Genomic DNA, 18,709 nt, shown 5'->3' on the forward strand with positions numbered 1-18,709 from the left:
TTATCTAGTTATCTAAGTAGTAGGTAGTAATTTCAGTATATGAGTATATGCCAGTGCTGCCAAATGGTACGATCATGGGGAAGTACGATAATTTAGTGGCAAGTACCATCCCCCATCAAACCCTTTGATGGATCATGAAGAATACGATATTTTAATAGTAATAATTTATTTATTTAAACATGGAAAAATTGAAAAATTAAATATTTAAAACAAGTTTATCTTTTTTCGGGATAAGGTCGTTGCTCGTCGGCAATCGTCGGCTCGACTTCATAGTCTATATTTGTATTGTACACGTTACCAGCTATGAAACCAATTATGATGGCTATAAATAAATATATAAATTATGGCAGTATTATTGTTTTGAGCCTTGAGGTATTATGATCCTAGAACATTGTTGTGACCGTTGTGGGTTTCTAAGCTATTTATAAAATTGATAACCGATTAACTACTACGAAAAAAAAAAAATCTAATGTTTATTGTTATATTTTAATATAGTGTATTAGTGTGTTATACGTAAATACGTTATAACATTATACATGCGACTGTGAATTGTCGACGGTTCATATTATAATTTTTAGTCTTCGGAGCACGTTGATTATATTATTTTGTTGTTTGTGACCACGGGTTCGTTGTTTTTTATAATTATTTTTTGTTTTATTCTAATTTTATCGAATTTTCGTGATGAGTGGAAATGAAAGTGACAGATGTTCGACGCCAGAAAAAACTAAACGGAAACGAGGAGAAAATTCCAAAACCTATTCTCACAAAAAACAAAACTTTAGACAAGAATGGTTAACAAATAAAGATTTTAGCAATTGGTTGTTGCCAGTTAATAATAATAAGTTATTAGCTAAGTGTAAGTTATGTATTACAAAAACGACTGCTGAATTGAGTATACTTAAAAAATATGCTCAAACAAAAAAACACAAAAGTTCGATGAGTTCCATTGGTAGTAGACAAAATTCGATAAGTACATTTTTAAATAATACAGATCAATTTAAGTTAGCAGATCAAACTAAAAAATCTTAAGTATAACTACTATTGTAGTTTTATAAGTGAACATAATTTACCATTCAATATTAGCCATCATTTGGTAAAAATATGTAAGGCAGCATTCCCGGACTCAAAAATGTGTTCAAATGTATCATTGGCTCGTGCAAAATTAACAGCTCTTGTATCTAATGTTATTGGACATTATTCTCTTGAAGAACTTGTAATGTCTTGCAAAACACAGTGTTTAGTGTGATAATTGATGAAAGCACTGATGTTGGCTGTGTGAAAACAATGTGTATATGTGTAAAGTATTTCGACAGTACATCCAATTTTTTCGAAACAAGATTTTTCAAGCTCGTCCAGTTGTTTGAGGATGTACAAAGTGCAGACAAAGGAGCTACTGGTCAAAAAATATTTGATGAAGTTCTTAAAGCTTTCACAGATTCTAAAATTCCGTTGAATAATTTAATCGGTAACTGAGTTGAAATTTTATTTAGAAACAACTTATTATTTATTAATTTATTAAATTATATTGTAATCACCTATTTACTTTATTTTTTGTAGGATTTGCTTCAGATGGTTGCAACACTATGTTTGGTGCATCAAATTCTGTAACATCTAGACTAAATGAATTTTCGCCAGGTAACACATTAATTTATACTGCAATATTTTTATTTTTTTTTTGTTTTTTATTTGTTTTATTACACAATCTGTAAATATATTATTTTTACAATAAGTGTAAGTGTTGTAGTAGATTTATATAAAAAGACTGAAGACTTGAGCAAAAAACCCATCCAGTGATGGGACTTCTTTGGAGTTGCGGATGGGTTTTATTCAGTCAGGAGGTCCCGACACCATTTTTGTTTCAAACGTCGTCCAGGGTCACCTGGAATGCTGAGGGTGGATAAGTTTGATATTAGAGGATTACGGTGGTTGGAGAGATTTGAGTGGAATCGTTTATACAAAGTTTTGGCTACGAGTTGAACTGTTGGAATATACAGGTCCTTGTGGAGTGTATCGTTTGAGACGTAAAAGGGGGCTTTGGTAATTTGTCGAAGGCATTTAGATTGGAATATTTGAATTTTATTTATGTTGGATGGTTTGGCTGAACTCCAAAGTTGTATACCATATGACCATACGGGCTTTAGTAGCAGTTTATATATAAGTATTTTGTTGTTCAGATTGATGTGTTTAGATGTAAGGAGTAGACGTAGCTGACGGGATCGGTTATTCAAGGCAATACGTTTGGTATGGATGTGGTGGGCCCAGGTTAATCGACGATCCAGGTGGAGTCCAAGGTACCGGACATTTTGTGTGGGTGGAATGGGTATGTTATTGAGGGTTATGGTAGGGCAGTTTCTAGACCTTAGAGTGAATGTACAGTGGGCTGATTTTGATTCGTTTATTTTTATCCCCTAATCTCTCTACCAGTTTTGGAGGAGATTTAAATGGACTTGAACGTGGTTGGAGGCTATTTCAGGGTCTGAGTTAAGCACCATAATAGCTTTGTCATCGGCAAAATCACCTGTGATTGTATGGTTGGTTGTTGGTTGGTCGGAGATGTATAGGTTGAATAAGAGTGGGGCTACTACGGCGCCTTGGGGAACTCCAGCGTGGATGGGATTTATTTCAGATAAGGCTGAACCAGAGCGTACAGCAAAGTTCCTGTTTTCGAGGTATGATTTGAATAATAGATAGTAGTAGGGAGGGAATATGGATTTCAGTTTGAAAAGAAGGCCTTGGTGCCACACTTTATCAAAGGCCTGGGCCATGTCTAGGAATGCGGCTGTACATATTTGTTTTTTTTTCAGAGAGAATGAGATTTTGTCTACTAAGCGGTGGACTTGGTGTTTACGGAAGCCAAATTGATTATTTGGAGTATTTGATTCGATAATTGGAATAATACGTTTTAAGATAAGTTTTTCGAAAATTTTCGAGAAGAGTGGGAGTAAGCTAATAGGTCTATAGGAACTGGGGGTATCAGGAGGTTTGTTCGGTTTTGGTATCATCACTATTATTGAAAATTTCCATAGAGCAGGGAAGTAAGTTAGTCTTATCATAGAATTGTATATATTAGTTAATAAAAGTATGACTTTTTTGGGTAGTTGGGAAGCTACTTCAGCGGTTATTAGGTCGAAGCCTGGGGTTTTCTTTCGAGCAGATTTGTCTATAGTATATTTAACTTCGCTTGGTCGTATGTGTTTTGGAGGGAGACTCGTTGGCAATGAACAGAGTAGAAAGTGATTTATTTTGTGAATTTGGGTAGTGGATAGAATATCGGCGTGCGGTTTGAATGTAGAGTCCAGATGGTGACGGAATATATTTGATTTTTCTATGTTGTTTATTGCCCATGTTCCATCTGCTTTTCTCAAGGGCGGAACTGGGGGTTGACTACGAAGTATTTTTCTGGTAGTTTGCCAAAGTGAATTGTCACTTGAGGAGAGACCTATTAGATATTTAGTGATGTTTTCGGATCTAATTTGGGCAAGGTGCCTTTTGAGTTTATTCGTGAGATTATTGAAAACACGTTTGTCGGATGGAAATCTTGTTCTCTGCCAGGTGGCTCGGGCTTTTCGTTTTTCCGCTATTAAGGACCTGGTATAGAGGGGGAGGTTTTTGGTGGTGCTTTTGGGAGTGGGAGGGGAAGAACAGGACCATGCCGTTTCTTGTATGGATTTTGTGAGGAAGTTAACTGCTTCGTCAATATCATTGGGGGATTTTAAACTTATATTGAGGTTTATTTTGTTTTCGAGGGAGGATCTGAAGGTTACCCAGTCTATAGCGCCTTGAGTTAAAGTAGGTTTACTTGGTTTGTTTGGTGGCATAGTGTTGATTGTGAGGAGAACCGATGAGTGGTCAGAGCAGAGATCATCTAAGTAGGTTACTATACTGTGAAGATTGTTTGGTATTTTGGTTAAGAATATGTCGAGAATGTCTGGGTTTTTCCTTCGGGAGGTGGGCCAGTATGTTGGCGAGGGCGGAGCATGTATTTTGTAATTTCGTAATTGCGCTAGGGTGTTAATGGTATTTCCACGAGGGTTATTTGCGCGGCAGCCCCATTGTGTATTTTTAGCATTTATGTCGCCTCCGAGAATGAATTTTTGGCCAAGAGAGTCGAAGAAGTTTTCATATTGGGTTTTGGTGATTGTGTGGCGTGGCGGGCTGTACTCTGCATGGATGTTTATGGGAATATTGTTGAGTGTTGTGCGGATACCACACGATTGCAAGTGATCTGTTTGATATGGTGGCAGGGGATAGAATAGCAAGGATGTTCTTATTATAATAGCAGCTCCTGCGTGAGCAGTGCCATCTGGGAGATTGGTTTTAATAATATTAAAACCTGGGAGATTGAGGTGAGATAAGTGCGTAAAATGCGTCTCAGATATTTAGGCGATATCTATTCTATTATTTTGTAGGATGGCTAGTATCTCGTCTCTATGGTTTGTTAGACCATTTGAGTTCCAAGTTAAGATGAGGAGGGATTTTGAAGTTGTTTTATTAGTAGGCATTTTTATTGAGGAGACTTGAGATAAGAGTGGTGAGAAGAGAGATAAGAGGATTTATGATTGATTTAAATTCTTCTATGAATTTATAAAAGGATTGTTCGTTATTATTTGTTGGAGCCGGGATATTATTGGGAGGAGGGTGACCCTCTGTTACATTTGCGTACGTACGTTGATTTGGTAGGTAGGTGTTCTTTATTTGATTGTTGGGGCTGGGGCTGGTGTGTAGAGTTGAAGTTGAATGGCTGCTGGAGGCTAGGTTTTATACTTGAGATGTTGGGACGTCTTTGGGATAGTTGTTTGTATATGGTGCATCCCCTGTAGTAAGCAGGGTGTGCTCCTTCGCACAGGGCACATTTTGCTGGGAGGTCTGGAGATTTTTCACAGGAAGAAGTGGGATGGTCGTTTCCATATTTGACACACTTTGGGTTGTGAGCGCAATATTTTCTAGTGTGGCCTTATGACTGGCAGTTTTGACACTGAGGGATTTGGCGTTTTTTATGAGGTTCTTCTATTTTTACTTTTGTGTGAAGTAATGTAGTGATGGAGAAGATATCACTGTCGCTTCCTTGTGGATCGAGGTCGGCGAAGAACATGGGGAGTGGAGTTTTTGTTTGGGCGTGTTTAATATTAATCACGTTTCTGACAGAGTGTCCTATCTCTTCAATTGCTGATGCTATGTCAGTTGTTGGGGTGGAGGGGTGAAGATTTCTGATGACTATTCTGAGTGGTTTATCAGCTTGGAGTTGATAGGTGTGAAATTGTGCATTGATTCCTTTTAGAAAGTGGATTAGTTTTCTATAGCTGTCAGGGTTATTTGTTTGAATTTTTAGGTAATTTGAAGTAGATTTGCACGAGAAGCTAGTTGGACCGATTTCTTCGATGAAGCTGTTCCTTAGTTGAAGAAAGTCAATTACGCCTTTGATAAATATAGGTGGAGGCAACATTTCTTTTGGTGTATCATTTGTGGTATGTATTTGCGCCGGATTTTGATGGTCAGGCGATTTATTAGTATTAGTGTCGTCGGCGATAATAGGTTCCCGAGTCATCTTGCGTGAGAATTGAGTAGCGGTTGGGGGTAACGAATTTCTTTGATTTATTTATGTTTAATGTTGTAGGTGATTGTGGCGGTGAAGTAGATAGTGAGCGCTTTTTCGATTTTACTTTATTATTTTTGTCCGTTGATTTAATGATTTTATTGTCAACAATTTTAATTGGGGATACGGTCCGGTTGTTTATCTGCGGCATAATGACGCTATCTTATCGACAGTCCAAAGGTTACCGAGGGAGCGATGCCTGCGGCTGGTTGCATAAGTATCGTAATGTATAAGAGGTGAATAATATTTTTAATATTATTTTAGTAAGAAAATTAAAGTATATTACCGTGCTGGTGGGATGTTGTTGCAGGATACATCCGAGAATGGTGAGGATTTTTGAGTAGCGTGAGTTCGATACTAGATATAATGTTTTCCGTTTGTATTTGTTAGAGATACGAGGATAACCATCGAGCGTTGGATAAATGCGTGCGCACAGTCGGACTGTCCACGCGGGAATGATACTGCAATATGATGTAGATTTTAATATTCAAAAAAATTTTTTGATTGTGCAGGGATTTATATTCAAAAATGTATTTGCCACTTGCTCCATTTATGCGCCAGCCCTGCATGCAAAGCTTTACCACGCACTTGTGAAGACCTTGCCAGGGACATTTATAATTATTTCAAATCAAGCTGTAAAAGAGTAAGTCAATTTAAGCAATTTCAAGACTTTTGGAATATATCACCTCACAAAATTTTAATACCAGCACAGACCCGATGGCTTTTATTGAGTATGGTAGTAAATAGAATAGTTGAGCAATGGCCTGCACTAAAATTATTTTTTTCATCCCATTGGATTGAGGATAAACTCAAAGCTTCAGAAAACATTTTTCATGCTTTACTTGATCATTCTGTATTAAATTATTATAAATTCCTACAATGGATCCTTCCAAAATTTGTAAACCTCAATAAATTGTTTCAGAGTGACAAACCAGTTATATGGTTGGTTTTTAGTAAAATGTCCGTAACTTATACTGATGTACTTTATTCGTATATGAGACGGTGTAACAATCCTTTATCAGTCGATCCAAACAATTCCTCATACTTTCTACCATTAAACCAAATGTATTTAGGAATTGACGTTATGAATATGTTACAAACACTAGAAGTTGCAAAGAACCATGTTATGGTGCAAGATATCTTAGAGCACTGCAGGAGATTTCTAATTATTAGTATTAAGGAAATAAGAGCCTGATTCAATTTCAATGACCCAGTATTAATGCAATTAGAAAATATTACACCTTCAAAAGTCCTTAGCGATAAACGACCAGCTTCTCTAATTAGTTTTATTCAGTTATTCCCTAGAATTAAAAAAAATTACCAAAATATTGATACCAGCTGGAGAATGTTCAGTGTTATAGAGTTTGGTTTCGAATTACATGGCATTTCATTTAAATTTAAATGTTGAAGACTTTTGGATTAAACTTAAGATATTTGAAAAAGATGGTGAATATCCATTTAAAGATGTTTCAAATTTTTTATTAACTGTTCTGTCTTTGCCTCAATCGAATGTGTCGTGTGAACGCATGTTTTCTAAAATTAATTTAATTAAAATCAAAGAAAGAAACTGTTTAAACACCAAAACTTTAAATGGCATTTTGAGTGCCAAAGAAAACACCAAAAAAACTATAAAAAAATACTATAACACTAAAAAAAATAGAAATAACAAAAACTATGCTGGGCATGATAAATTCTACTATGTATAATCACATAAACAATGATACTGAAAATAGTATTGAATTTGTTTATGACTGAGAAATATATATTTAATAAACATGTTTTACCTACTCGGCTAAATTAAGTAAGTCCATGTGTATTATATTTAAAATTTTTATATTCAATTTGTTGAAGAAGGTTATTTATTTTTTATTTTTGTTATATATTGTATTAATTTTATGTTTTAAATATTTATAAATATACCTAATATAATACCTATAACAATATTATTATTATTTTATAATATATGGTAATATATTATTATATAATATATGGAAATATATTACCATATAATACCTATATCTAAACTCAGTAATTGATTATTGAGACAAGTTCTTTACTGACATTGTCCTATTTTGATTTATAAAATAAATCCGTGTATATTTACTTGTTAATTTAAACCACGAACAAAAATTATTTTACTAAAATATTGTCATATTGCAGTAGCCAGTTATACAATATCAACTGATTACAAAAAATAAAATACCCATAGATCTCCCGGAGTTATGATAAGGAATGTGATAATCAAAAAAAAAAAAAATTATAAAGTACCTACTTGTCTTCTTATCTATCTCAGTGTAATTGTCACATCTACGATCTCGTAATGCACCACTAGTTTTTAAAAGTGTATAGATTATTCTTATTATCATATTTGTTATTACACAAACTGTGCAGTTTATACATATTTTTATACATGCTAATTCTGCATTAGGAATAGGCTATGTGTAACGTTTATATTAAGTTTTTTTTTTGGTACAATCTTTTGGGTAAAATTACGATTTTTTAGAATTTTTCCCCCATTTTTCGGATTATCAAGTTTGGTAGCACTGGTATATGTGTTCACTTTTCGATCAGTGTTCGTATGAGCGTTATTGGATCGCGTTATTTTCGTATTGTGTCCGTGTGAGTAGTGTAGTTTGTATAATATAATATTGTTAACTATTTAAATATGCCCAAAGTAGCTCACACAAAATGGTCAAAAGTTAGTATTTATTTGGAAGAATTTCTGAATGAAACTTTTAGGAGTGATGGACAAGTTTTATACTGTCAGTCTTGTGATAAATCAGTATCTATCGACCAAAGTGGTCATGTTATTCAGCACATCAATACCAGTAAACATAGAGGCAATAAAGACAGAAAGCTTATATTTCAATAAAATTTTATTTCTACATCATCCGCATCTATCAATAGTAAGTCAGTTTTTAATGATGATTTGTGTCGTGCACTAATACGTTCAGACATTCCTCTTTTTAAATTGAAAAATGTTGCATTTAAAAATTTTATGGAAAAATATACTGGTCATAAAATTCCCGACGAGAGTACACTTAGAAAAAATTATGTTAGTGGGGTGTATGAAGAAACTATTTCGAAAATTCAAAATATCATTGGAGATGGCCCTATTTAGGTTGGAGTAGATGAAACAGCAGACGCCGACGGTCGATATATCGCAAATGTTACTGTAGGAAAATTGAGCACTGAACCATCTAAACCATTTTTATTGTGCTGTGAAGAATTAGATAAATGCAACCACAAAACTATATGTCAATAATGCAATGGGTGTTTTGTGGCCGAATGGTATAATACAAAATAATGTACTTTTACTTTTAACGGACGCCGCGCCGTATTGTGTAAGGCGGAAAAAGTGTTGGACACATTTTATCCAAGAATAATACATTTAACTTGTCTAGTACATGGTTTTCATCGTATAGCTGAAACAATTAGATTTCAATTTTCAGAAGTTGATTCATTAATTTCCAACGTAAAAAAAATATTTTTAAAAGCGCCAAGTCGTATACAAACATTTAAAGATTTGTACCCGGATTTAACTGTACTTCCCGAGCCTATTATAACTCGATGGGGTACGTGGTTATCAGCTGTATTATATTATTCAAATAACTTTGAAAAGATTAGAAACGTTGTCTTTAATTTAGATTCCGAAGCTGCAATGGTAATAAAAAAAAAACTGTTGAGCTCATAGACAGTAAAAATTTGCAAAACAATTTAGCATTTATTTCGACTAATTTTGGATTTTTGGTTGATACAATTTCAAAATTAGAAACTTCTAAAATGCCACTAACGGAGAGCTTAGAAATATTTGATAATGCCATAAAGCAATTAGAACGGGTTCCTGGAGAAATTGGAGTTTTGACCAATTCAAAATTAAAAAATGTATTGGAAAAAAACACAAGTTTTAATACTGTAATGTCAATAAGAGACATACTATTAAACAAAACTCCAAATAATAATTATTCAGAAATTGAATACACTCCAAAAGAAATAATGTGTATGAAATATGCACCTGTCACGTTCGTTGATGTGGAGAGGTCATTCAGCCGTTACAAAGCAATGTTAAGACCGAACCGCCGCCACTTTACATTTGAAAATTTCAAGCTATATGTTGTTTTTAACTGTTTCCCACATGAAGACTATGATGATTCAGAATATATTTTTAATTTTTTTATATTTTTTAATTAACTATTTAATAATTCTATGTTATTTTCAATTTAAATATCTAAATATTATAAATTTATAAATAAATATTTATTAAGTAATAAACAAATATATATTTAAATATTTTAAATTTTATACTAAATTAAAATCCATTCCCTAGTCATGATTATATATTATTGTGGTCCAATAGTATTTTCAGGTGTCATAAGGGTGACTCCGTGCAACCCATTAGTTTACGCCATTAGAGTATAATGATTTAAAAAATATTATATTGGTTGGTAGTTATTGCGGAAAATATTTAATGTTTTTTTTAAATCATTACTTATTATATTATAAATATTTAATATTACCTCTCCGATGATTGTGTCAACCTGCCTGTTGAAAACCGTGGTTGACGTTTGAGGAATAAGATAAGGTAACCAATTCGTACTTTAAAATATTAATAACTTTTTCTTTTACTCACTTTTAATAATTTTATTCAAACTTCTTTTTACACGCATTAATACACGTATTTAAAATGTTTACAGAACGTTTTACAACTAATTATGTCTTTCTGCATAGACAATCTGTGTAGTCTTTTACACTCGTCTTTGACCGTCTATACAAAAAGGCGACAAGAACACGTCTCTGCTCTTAACTAAAAAACTATACTCCTTATATATGATGTGTATGTGTGTGTGCGCGTGTATGTGTGTATATGTGTGTGTATAATAATATCTTATCTGTAATACTTACGACTTATTATTATATTTAATAACTATCAAATATTATAATTATTTAATTATACATTAAATTTTAAAAATTATATAAATGCTTAGGCGCATATCATTACAGGAGTATGATAAATAAAAATACATGAGTACTTATTTGTTGTACGTAAAACTGTATGATTTTAGTTCGAACGCCGAATTCGATACACATCTTTTAATTTTTTAATTCTTAACATCAAACAAGGAACAAAAATCAAACTAATAATTTTCATTCTATTTCCATGGGTTTTAAAGTACACACGACAGTTTTAAACATCAGTGTACAGTATTTGTTATATTTCTGTAATTCGAACATGGTACACCGATCGTACCTATACCGATTATAAAATAATTTTCTGATCGCAAAATCGCCTAACACATTAATGCCTACTCGTATAGAAACAACTATTCATTTTCATCTTATAAATGTGACAGTAAATTATAAAAATTAATTATGCAAAAACTGATTATAAAGTACACATATAGCTTATCCAAATACGCAAAATAAGTCCAAGTACGCTTTAGTGTTTTAAGATATTTATGTTGAGTATCATGATCAATATTCGATTAATACGCATTATTACTTTATACTTTATTCGTTATTTGTTTATGTTGTCTTACAAAATACATACTAACTAATTCTAATTTATTTTCTATTGTTTGCAATCCTGTAAAATCATAAACATTCATATTTCTTGTTACATGTTTTCAATATATCAAATATTATTAGTTGTTTACAGGAATATATTTGGTTATTCTAAGTTTATTAGGAAAATTTGCACATCAACTGAAGAAACGTTATCAAAATGGACAACTAGAACAACCCGCTTTAACATTATATAATTGAGATATGCGCTTTATTTTAAATATACCTAATAGCAGAACCAGATTTAGTGACAAGCTACTGTCAAAATTGGGCCGGTGGCCTAAAAACTGAGCTGTTATTAATTTCGGTCAAAAACAATCTAGCCTCTCTTTAAAGTGGTACTTATAATTTTTAATTTGTATAAATGTTAAATATAATACAAATTAAAGTTAATGTTCTGTATTAAATTATAAATGTGACCTATTATGTAAATAAATGGACGATATGAATCAAATTGGATGTTAAAAAATGTGTTGAAAGCTCGACTAGTGGTGAGAATAATATGCATGGACAGTGTAATAGATTTACAGAGAATGTTTAAATAAATAAATATAAATTGCTATACTCATTCGTTTACAAACTTTAGACTTTATAAAAAAAAAAAAAATGGTAAATGTAAAAATTGAATTACTGTTTTAGATAAATAAATCATAGTTGTATTCCAATCAGATTGGGACTTTTATTGTTATTTTAAAATATTTAAAAATTATATACATTATTAATTAACTTATAAACACAGAAACAACCATGATTGACTTAATTTTTAATTAAATAATTATTAAAATATTTTTATTTAGTAGTTATGTATGTACTAATAGTTGTTATAAGACTCTTGTCTCCACAACAAGCCTAGCTTACGGAGACAATCATGTATTAATATTATGTTTTAATAAATGTAAATATTTAATATTAATTTGCATGTATTATGTCATCAAGCAACTTATTTTAAAATACATATTTTCCCAAACGTCAATACGTAAAATAAAAAAATTTAAATTTAAAATGAACCTAACTTAAAAACTTAAACTAGTGTTTTAAAGTATAATATACTTTATAATAGTATATAATTATAATATATTTTTATATTATATTATATATATTTAATACGGGATATTATTATAGTAAAAACATAAGGCATTTGCTGTCTGGATAGGTTATATTCTTATTTTGTATTTTGTTAGATATTTCATTAAATTGTTAATGATTTAAATAATTGAATGTATTTAAAAATTATACGTTACTGATTTTATAAATATCTTACATCACATAGATATAAATTCTTAAAAATTATTTATTTTCTGTACGTTCTGACACCTACCTTACATAAACAAGAGCGATATGTTAACTTTTCCTTACAAGTAATAAACGATGGGCTACTATTTTGTACAATGAATCTCGCTACTAGTGTAGTATACAATTGAAATAATATTACAAAATTGAACATCGTTTGTCAGATACAAGATTTATACAAGTGCATAGCATTTTATGTTTTTAGAAAAATCAATAATCTTTTTTATTCAAAACTATAAGTTTGTGTTTGAGAAACTAATGCCGATATCAAGTAATGTATTTACGGACAATTATTTCAACGCTTTTGACTTGATATGTACAAATCTTTTCAATCTTAGCATAAATATTCATAATATTAATCATTATTCATCCTCCATAGGTTTGTTTTACAATACTACATTTGTTCACCGTCATTATAACAATATTATTATCGTAATACTCTGAAGAAAAATATGCTTCAACATTGAGTATACTATTCAGGCATGACGAGTATACATCAAGTAACGTCAATAATTGATCCAAAAAGACAACAGTTGTCTGAAGTCATAGTTGAACAGATGCGATCGGACAATCGTCATAAGGTCAGCAGAGACGAGTAGTCATCATAACAGTGTTCACAAACATAATTTATAGTTTCGAATACGTCATGTATTAAAAAAAAAAAAAAAAATTATATAATGTTACAGGCTTATCATAGTATCGTAATATCATTGTTGGATCGTTCACTTAAAACGTCCAGTGTTGGTCACAATAAATAATAATAATAGTAATATAAAATTTTAAACATTTTAGAGATTATACATAATAATATCGTTTTTAAACAAGTTACAAATGTTTATCTTTGGTTTGTTTATGAATACAATACAATTAATGTTTTACAATAATAGGTAACCAAATATATGGAGTCCGAGCATCACCTTGATTAAGCATTGAGTAATTGAGTACGTTAAATATAATTGTATGCATATATAATAACAAAACGTAGTATAATATTATAATTGTTATAAATACATTAAGTTTTTCAGGTGCTGGCAAAGTTACAACATTGCAGTGTAATGCAAACGTTAAACAGTTTATGCGTTTCGGACGTTGCAGCAGTGTTTTAGCTACATAAAATATAATATATGTTAATTTTCAAATACTTCAATTATAGCATATAACAATAGTAGATACGCAGTAAAAAGAAAAAATTAAAAAAATATTATAATATAGTACATTGGACGGCTGCGGCGAAAGTGCGGATGTATACACGCATATGTATAAACACACGCGTTTAATAATAATATTCCGAGTCGACGTTACGAAATCTTGGTTTATAATATAACTATATTTTAGAATATCATCGTGTGAGAGATGAAATGGAAAAAAAAATTAAACGACGGCTATACATCGACTTGAACGACAATGGTCCGTACACGTAAGGATTATTATTGTATCGTTGCACAGGATCACGGTTTTCTTGTGAACTGCTGCGTAGCATAGTATTGATCACACGCGTATCCGGAGTTTTAAGGTTTTTGCGAGAGAAAAAAAAAGTAAAAATATATAAACGAAATGAAAAACACAAATATTAAGATAGTACAATACGATTTCCTGATGATGAAATCACGTGAACGCGATGTTCATATTGTTATGCTAATGTTGTGCGAGACTCAAACGCAAATCGGAATAACACTATAATATAAATACGAGTACGTAATAAATAACCATTGCATACGCTTACGAAAAACGTGCACAATATAGGCGTGTGTATACGGGTAGTGTGCCTTTCGCGCACAGGCATGGCCTGCAAAATTTGACTTTAATTCTATATTATCAATTAATGAGTATATATATTAATAATGCTATAAGGGTTAAAATTATGATTCCAATGAAACGACTTTAGAATTACCGTAAGAATCAAATACATTTGTAATCACATCTGCGTACGAATTTTTCAAACATAATAATTTTTTACAAGTATATTTTCTTCCCCTTGATATCGCATTCGTGTATTTGCGCCGTGCACGTTCGGATAAAAAGGTCTTAAAAAGGACATGCATGTGGTACACAATGGACGTATCGGTTAATCCGTTAGGGCTAGGTGTAAAACGGTTTTCGTAATATCAATCACACGTAAATCTAATGCGATATTGTACGATGGGTGGTTTTACGAGGGTTTAGTGGGATGACGACGGTACAATAAAAAACTGTACGTGCTGGTTCGGCAATAATAGGTGTGTAGTGGGAGACGCACAGTAACGGTAATAATTATAATAATAATAACAATAATAATAATTACAATAATAATAATGTATTAACCCTCCGCACGACACTCGGTAATAGTTGAGGGGGGGGGGGTAGTAGCTCATTAGGAACTGCGAGTAGTTTGCAAAGCTTGCGACACGGTGTCGATTGGTCGGGTCGCCTAACGTGTGCCCGGAGAGAGCTGGTCATCATCACGGGCCACCGCGTTTCCGAGCAGGTCGAAGTCTGTTCAGCAGCCCTGACACGCTCGACCGCGACCACAGTCACCCGTATGTGGGGTCCACGGTGAGCGACATGCGCTGGCCACGGTCCACCCAGTTCTTGAGCCGGCCCCGCAACTCCTCCAGCGACTTGGACTTGGCCTTGTTGATGCGCTTGTACTTGACGTCTTTGGGCTTGGTTACCGACCGGTGGTTGCTCATCACCCGGTTGTATGTGGTCGCGGTCACGTTCCCTCCCCGGCCATCCGCCGCCCTAGCCACCGCAGCCACCGCCGCCACCGCCTCCTCATCCGAATCGCGGCACTGCTGCTGCTGCTGCCGGTGCTTCCGCAGTAATGCTGGCGACGGCGATGGTGGTCGTTGCTCGGACGTGTCCACCTGACTGTTGCCCGACTCGTCCTCCTCCATGATGACCGCACTGTCGCTATCATCCACGTTGCCGTCGTCGCAACCCGGGCCACAGCCGGCCACGCAACCACCCGGGCCATCGGCCACAGTCAAGCCGAAGTCGGCCAACCGAGAGTGCAGACACCTGATAACGTGCTGTTGCTGATCGATAATGCACTGCCGGTACTCCAGCAGCTCGCCGATGGCCCGTTGCTTCCGGGTGAGTCGCGCCTCGAACAGCATCAGGTTGGACGTCAGTGATTCCAGCCGGCTCCCATACTCGGCCCGCATCTGCGCTTGCCTATCCTCCTGTAACAACAACAACGTGAACGATAAAGCAACGTACCCAGATACACGCGACATCACCGCTCCCACCCTCAGATAGATACAGTCGCCGCGAATGGACCAAAAGTGTTACCAAAAGCACCCCTTTCGATCCATGCGTGTTTCACCTCAGAGATTACGTTTTACCAGGTTAGGTATTCCCGGTAACAATGTCCTAACGTAGCGATACCCAAACTTTTTTTCTCTCGTTGCTTTTTTTTAGACCCAATTTAGCCATGGTGCCCTGTTATGAATACCACGAAAGACAGAACAAAAACAAATACTTATAGAAAACTAATTTTATTAATTTTTTAAAAATTTGATCATAAATGAATGCATTATTAAACTTAATAAATAATTAAATAAAAATTATTTTTATTATCATTGTAATTATTACATATAAATATTAGAAGTTTAAGATGAGATTGTCCGAATGAACAATAGAAAATATTACATTATTTGCTATAAAGTTTTTACGAAAATAACAAGGAAAAAAAATTCTATATATTTTAAATTAATTGTTATGAACCGTAGACCACGGTACCTTTAAAAAGTGCACAATTTGAGAACCGCTGTCCCAACGTATTGATGCTCATCCTCCGTATTCTAATCCCAAGAAAATCTTTCCCGCTTGACCTCGGTAAGGGGAACGGTATTTTTCACGGCCTACGGTTTTGCTAACAAAACCCGCTGCTTCCCAAAGAACCGGATATATCGTCGCAGGGACCTAATTTCGAAATATAACGCTCGATACGATGAAAAAATATATTATGATGTTCGTTCCGTGTATCCCAGGCAAGTACTTTTCGAACCTGTAAGTTCAATGAACCAGATAGGTAGTGAAAACCGTAAGGTCTCAAAGATTGTGTTATAAACCAAAAACGACATTTGGAAAAAATATCACTGAATATTTTATAATGATGCTTAATGATATTATATTTCAGAATGTTTTCCACATTTCGCAGTTGTGTTTACTACTAAAACATTACGTTCTAATAGCTATCGTTGAACAGGTTACTTGATTACTCGTTACATTTTACCCGGGGAAAATAAATAAGGTTAAACACTTAAACGATTTATCAGAAACGTGGCGTGATATCGTGGAATTGTTAGGCAAACGAACGAAAAGTATACGATAGGTAATTATATGGTATAATATTAGAGTTGATGGTTGATAGTACGAGAGAGAAATACCAGAAAAGATGAAATAATAATATAAAATGCTGATTTTTTAAGTATTTTTTACTAAAATAAATAACTGTATTAATATTGATTTATCTGTCACTTAAAAAAATATTAGTTTTCAGGTATGAATAACAAAACATTCTTATAGCGTTACGTAATGTATCATCGGTAGTTCGGAGACTTTCTGCTTCGTAAATACAATATATTTAATGTATGCATACATCGTAATTGTTCATACACATATTCAACATTCTGAGAAAATTTCTATACACATATTATATTATGTTAATCAATTAACAACAAAAGTCCTTCAATAGCAATGAAATAATAACTTTTTCCATATGAAATCTCCATAATAGAATTTTTAAAATTCATCAACAAAAATATCATTCCGCTGTCGTTACATGACTCGTTTCACATACTTGTTTAGGTAAAGCGTAGAAATCGTTATCTTACGCGGTTTGTATATTTTATTTGTACATATTCTGAGTGAATCTTCTTTTCATTCCATCGTTATATAATAACGACGCATTATTAGCAAAAAGAAAAAAATGTATATTGTTTAATACATGTTAGAAAACAGGAAATTTGACGCATTTTAAAAGTAATTCAAGTCGATCGATCCTATTAAGGTAATGCGGGTAGTAAATAGGATCAGAAATGACTGAATATGGAATGGATAAAATGAAATGGAAGAAAAAGCAAACTAAAATTAACGAGAAGACTATCACACGCGGTCTGGTGTCAGACGACGCCGGTAGGAATGACTCTTTAATGAATAATAGAGGAGAGAAGATCGATGAAAAATATAATTGTATAAATACATAGTATTTATAGTCAACGGTAATATTAATAATGCAACGGAAAAACAACGCAACAGTACTATATTATATACGGACGACGATGAATCACATGATGATATCGCCGTGTTGCGCGAACGAGAGCGGCGCACCGAACCGAATTCGATTTGCGGCGTTGATCAAGATGGATCGACACTAGTCGTCGATTATACTATAGCAATAGTAATTATCGTTATTCTCAGACTTTCCGTTAGATCAGCGAGCCTGTTTCCCCGGTCGTTTATTGCCGAGATTTATTATTTTTTATTTTGTACTTCGTCGAGACGGAAAAGCGCGAGGTAATGAATCCAAATTACTTTTCGAAAAGTTTTTTTTTTAATTCTTATCTTGCGTTTATTTAGTAGGTCTGCGGTGGGGTCCTAACGGTACCGTCTTTGGCAGCCGTTTCGGTTCGCATAATACTACGCGTACGTATAAAACACTTACATATCATTATTATTACTATTATTACTATATTAACGTGATGTATCGTATTATATTGTTATAAACCTACTTAGTTTTGAAATGCAAATAATGTAATTAACTCGTGTTTAACGGATTTGTATAAGTATAAAAATGTACTCGGCGAATAATGATATACTATGGTCGGTAACGTTGTGATACTTGTTATACCATTATAAGAATATACTTTTAAAGTCGTCGTTTGTCGTTTTGAAAAATATGAATTTTAATCTATAAACGTAATTCAAATACCTCTTACTTACTCATTGACCAAAATTTCCATACCGATTCATTTGAAATGCCGAGATAATATATTTTTTACTATATACCTGTATATGTACACTAAGAAAATAATTTTCGAAGATCGCATTTTTAGGGTAGAATCAGTTTTGAGTATTAAGCTAGATTGTAATGTAAACCAATAAATTTGTAATCCACTGATGTATGCCACGGGTACATCATGTAGTTATCAAAAAATACACACTTTTCCGAAACATGTATTCGCAACAACACGTTGCAACGAAGCGAAATTCCCGTAGGCGTCCACATGATATTCACATATAATAAAATTAAAAATACATTTATACAAATACATGTTG

General features: G+C 33.4%; 3 protein-coding genes across 4 annotated transcripts in view; 2 read left to right on the plus strand and 1 right to left on the minus strand.

The window, feature by feature from the left end:
* Positions 1 to 681: 681 nt before the first annotated feature.
* LOC112686849 lies at positions 682 to 1,473 on the plus strand. Its single transcript, XM_025559305.1, has 2 exons — positions 682 to 1,022; positions 1,209 to 1,473. Exons 1-2 carry the CDS (start codon positions 682 to 684, stop codon positions 1,471 to 1,473), a joined length of 606 nt encoding a protein of 201 aa, XP_025415090.1.
* Positions 1,474 to 1,567: 94 nt separating this feature from the next.
* LOC112686832 lies at positions 1,568 to 7,398 on the plus strand. Its single transcript, XM_025559288.1, has 2 exons — positions 1,568 to 1,635; positions 6,106 to 7,398. The coding sequence occupies exons 1-2, from the start codon at positions 1,584 to 1,586 to the stop codon at positions 6,786 to 6,788; spliced, it is 735 nt and encodes a 244-aa protein (XP_025415073.1). The 5' UTR covers positions 1,568 to 1,583; the 3' UTR covers positions 6,789 to 7,398.
* A 5,030-nt stretch (positions 7,399 to 12,428) lies between these two features.
* Positions 12,429 to 18,709, minus strand: part of LOC112686856 — a 33,333-nt gene continuing 27,052 nt past the window's right edge. Inside the window, exon 4 of one of the 2 annotated variants that reach the window (XM_025559312.1) lies at positions 12,429 to 15,609. In XM_025559312.1, the coding sequence (XP_025415097.1) occupies positions 14,956 to 15,609 (654 nt within the window). In that variant the 3' untranslated portion in view covers positions 12,429 to 14,955. The remainder of the gene's footprint in view (positions 15,610 to 18,709) is intronic. The other variant, XM_025559311.1, reaches the window with a different exon arrangement.

Source organism: Sipha flava, unplaced genomic scaffold, assembly GCF_003268045.1.
Source record: "Sipha flava isolate LNK unplaced genomic scaffold, YSA_version1 325_pilon_pilon, whole genome shotgun sequence".
NCBI lineage: Eukaryota > Metazoa > Arthropoda > Insecta > Hemiptera > Aphididae > Sipha > Sipha flava.

Excerpts from the sequence above, each read along its gene's own strand:
- LOC112686849 (XM_025559305.1), top strand. The coding sequence starts at position 682 with ATGAGTGGAAATGAAAGTGACAGATGTTCGACGCCAGAAAAAACTAAA. Across the intron at positions 1,023-1,208 it reads TTAGCAGATCAAACTAAAAA|AACTTGTAATGTCTTGCAAA; the intron begins ATCTTAAGTATA and ends ATTCTCTTGAAG.
- LOC112686832 (XM_025559288.1), top strand. The coding sequence starts at position 1,584 with ATGTTTGGTGCATCAAATTCTGTAACATCTAGACTAAATGAATTTTCG. Across the intron at positions 1,636-6,105 it reads ACTAAATGAATTTTCGCCAG|GGATTTATATTCAAAAATGT; the intron begins GTAACACATTAA and ends TTGATTGTGCAG.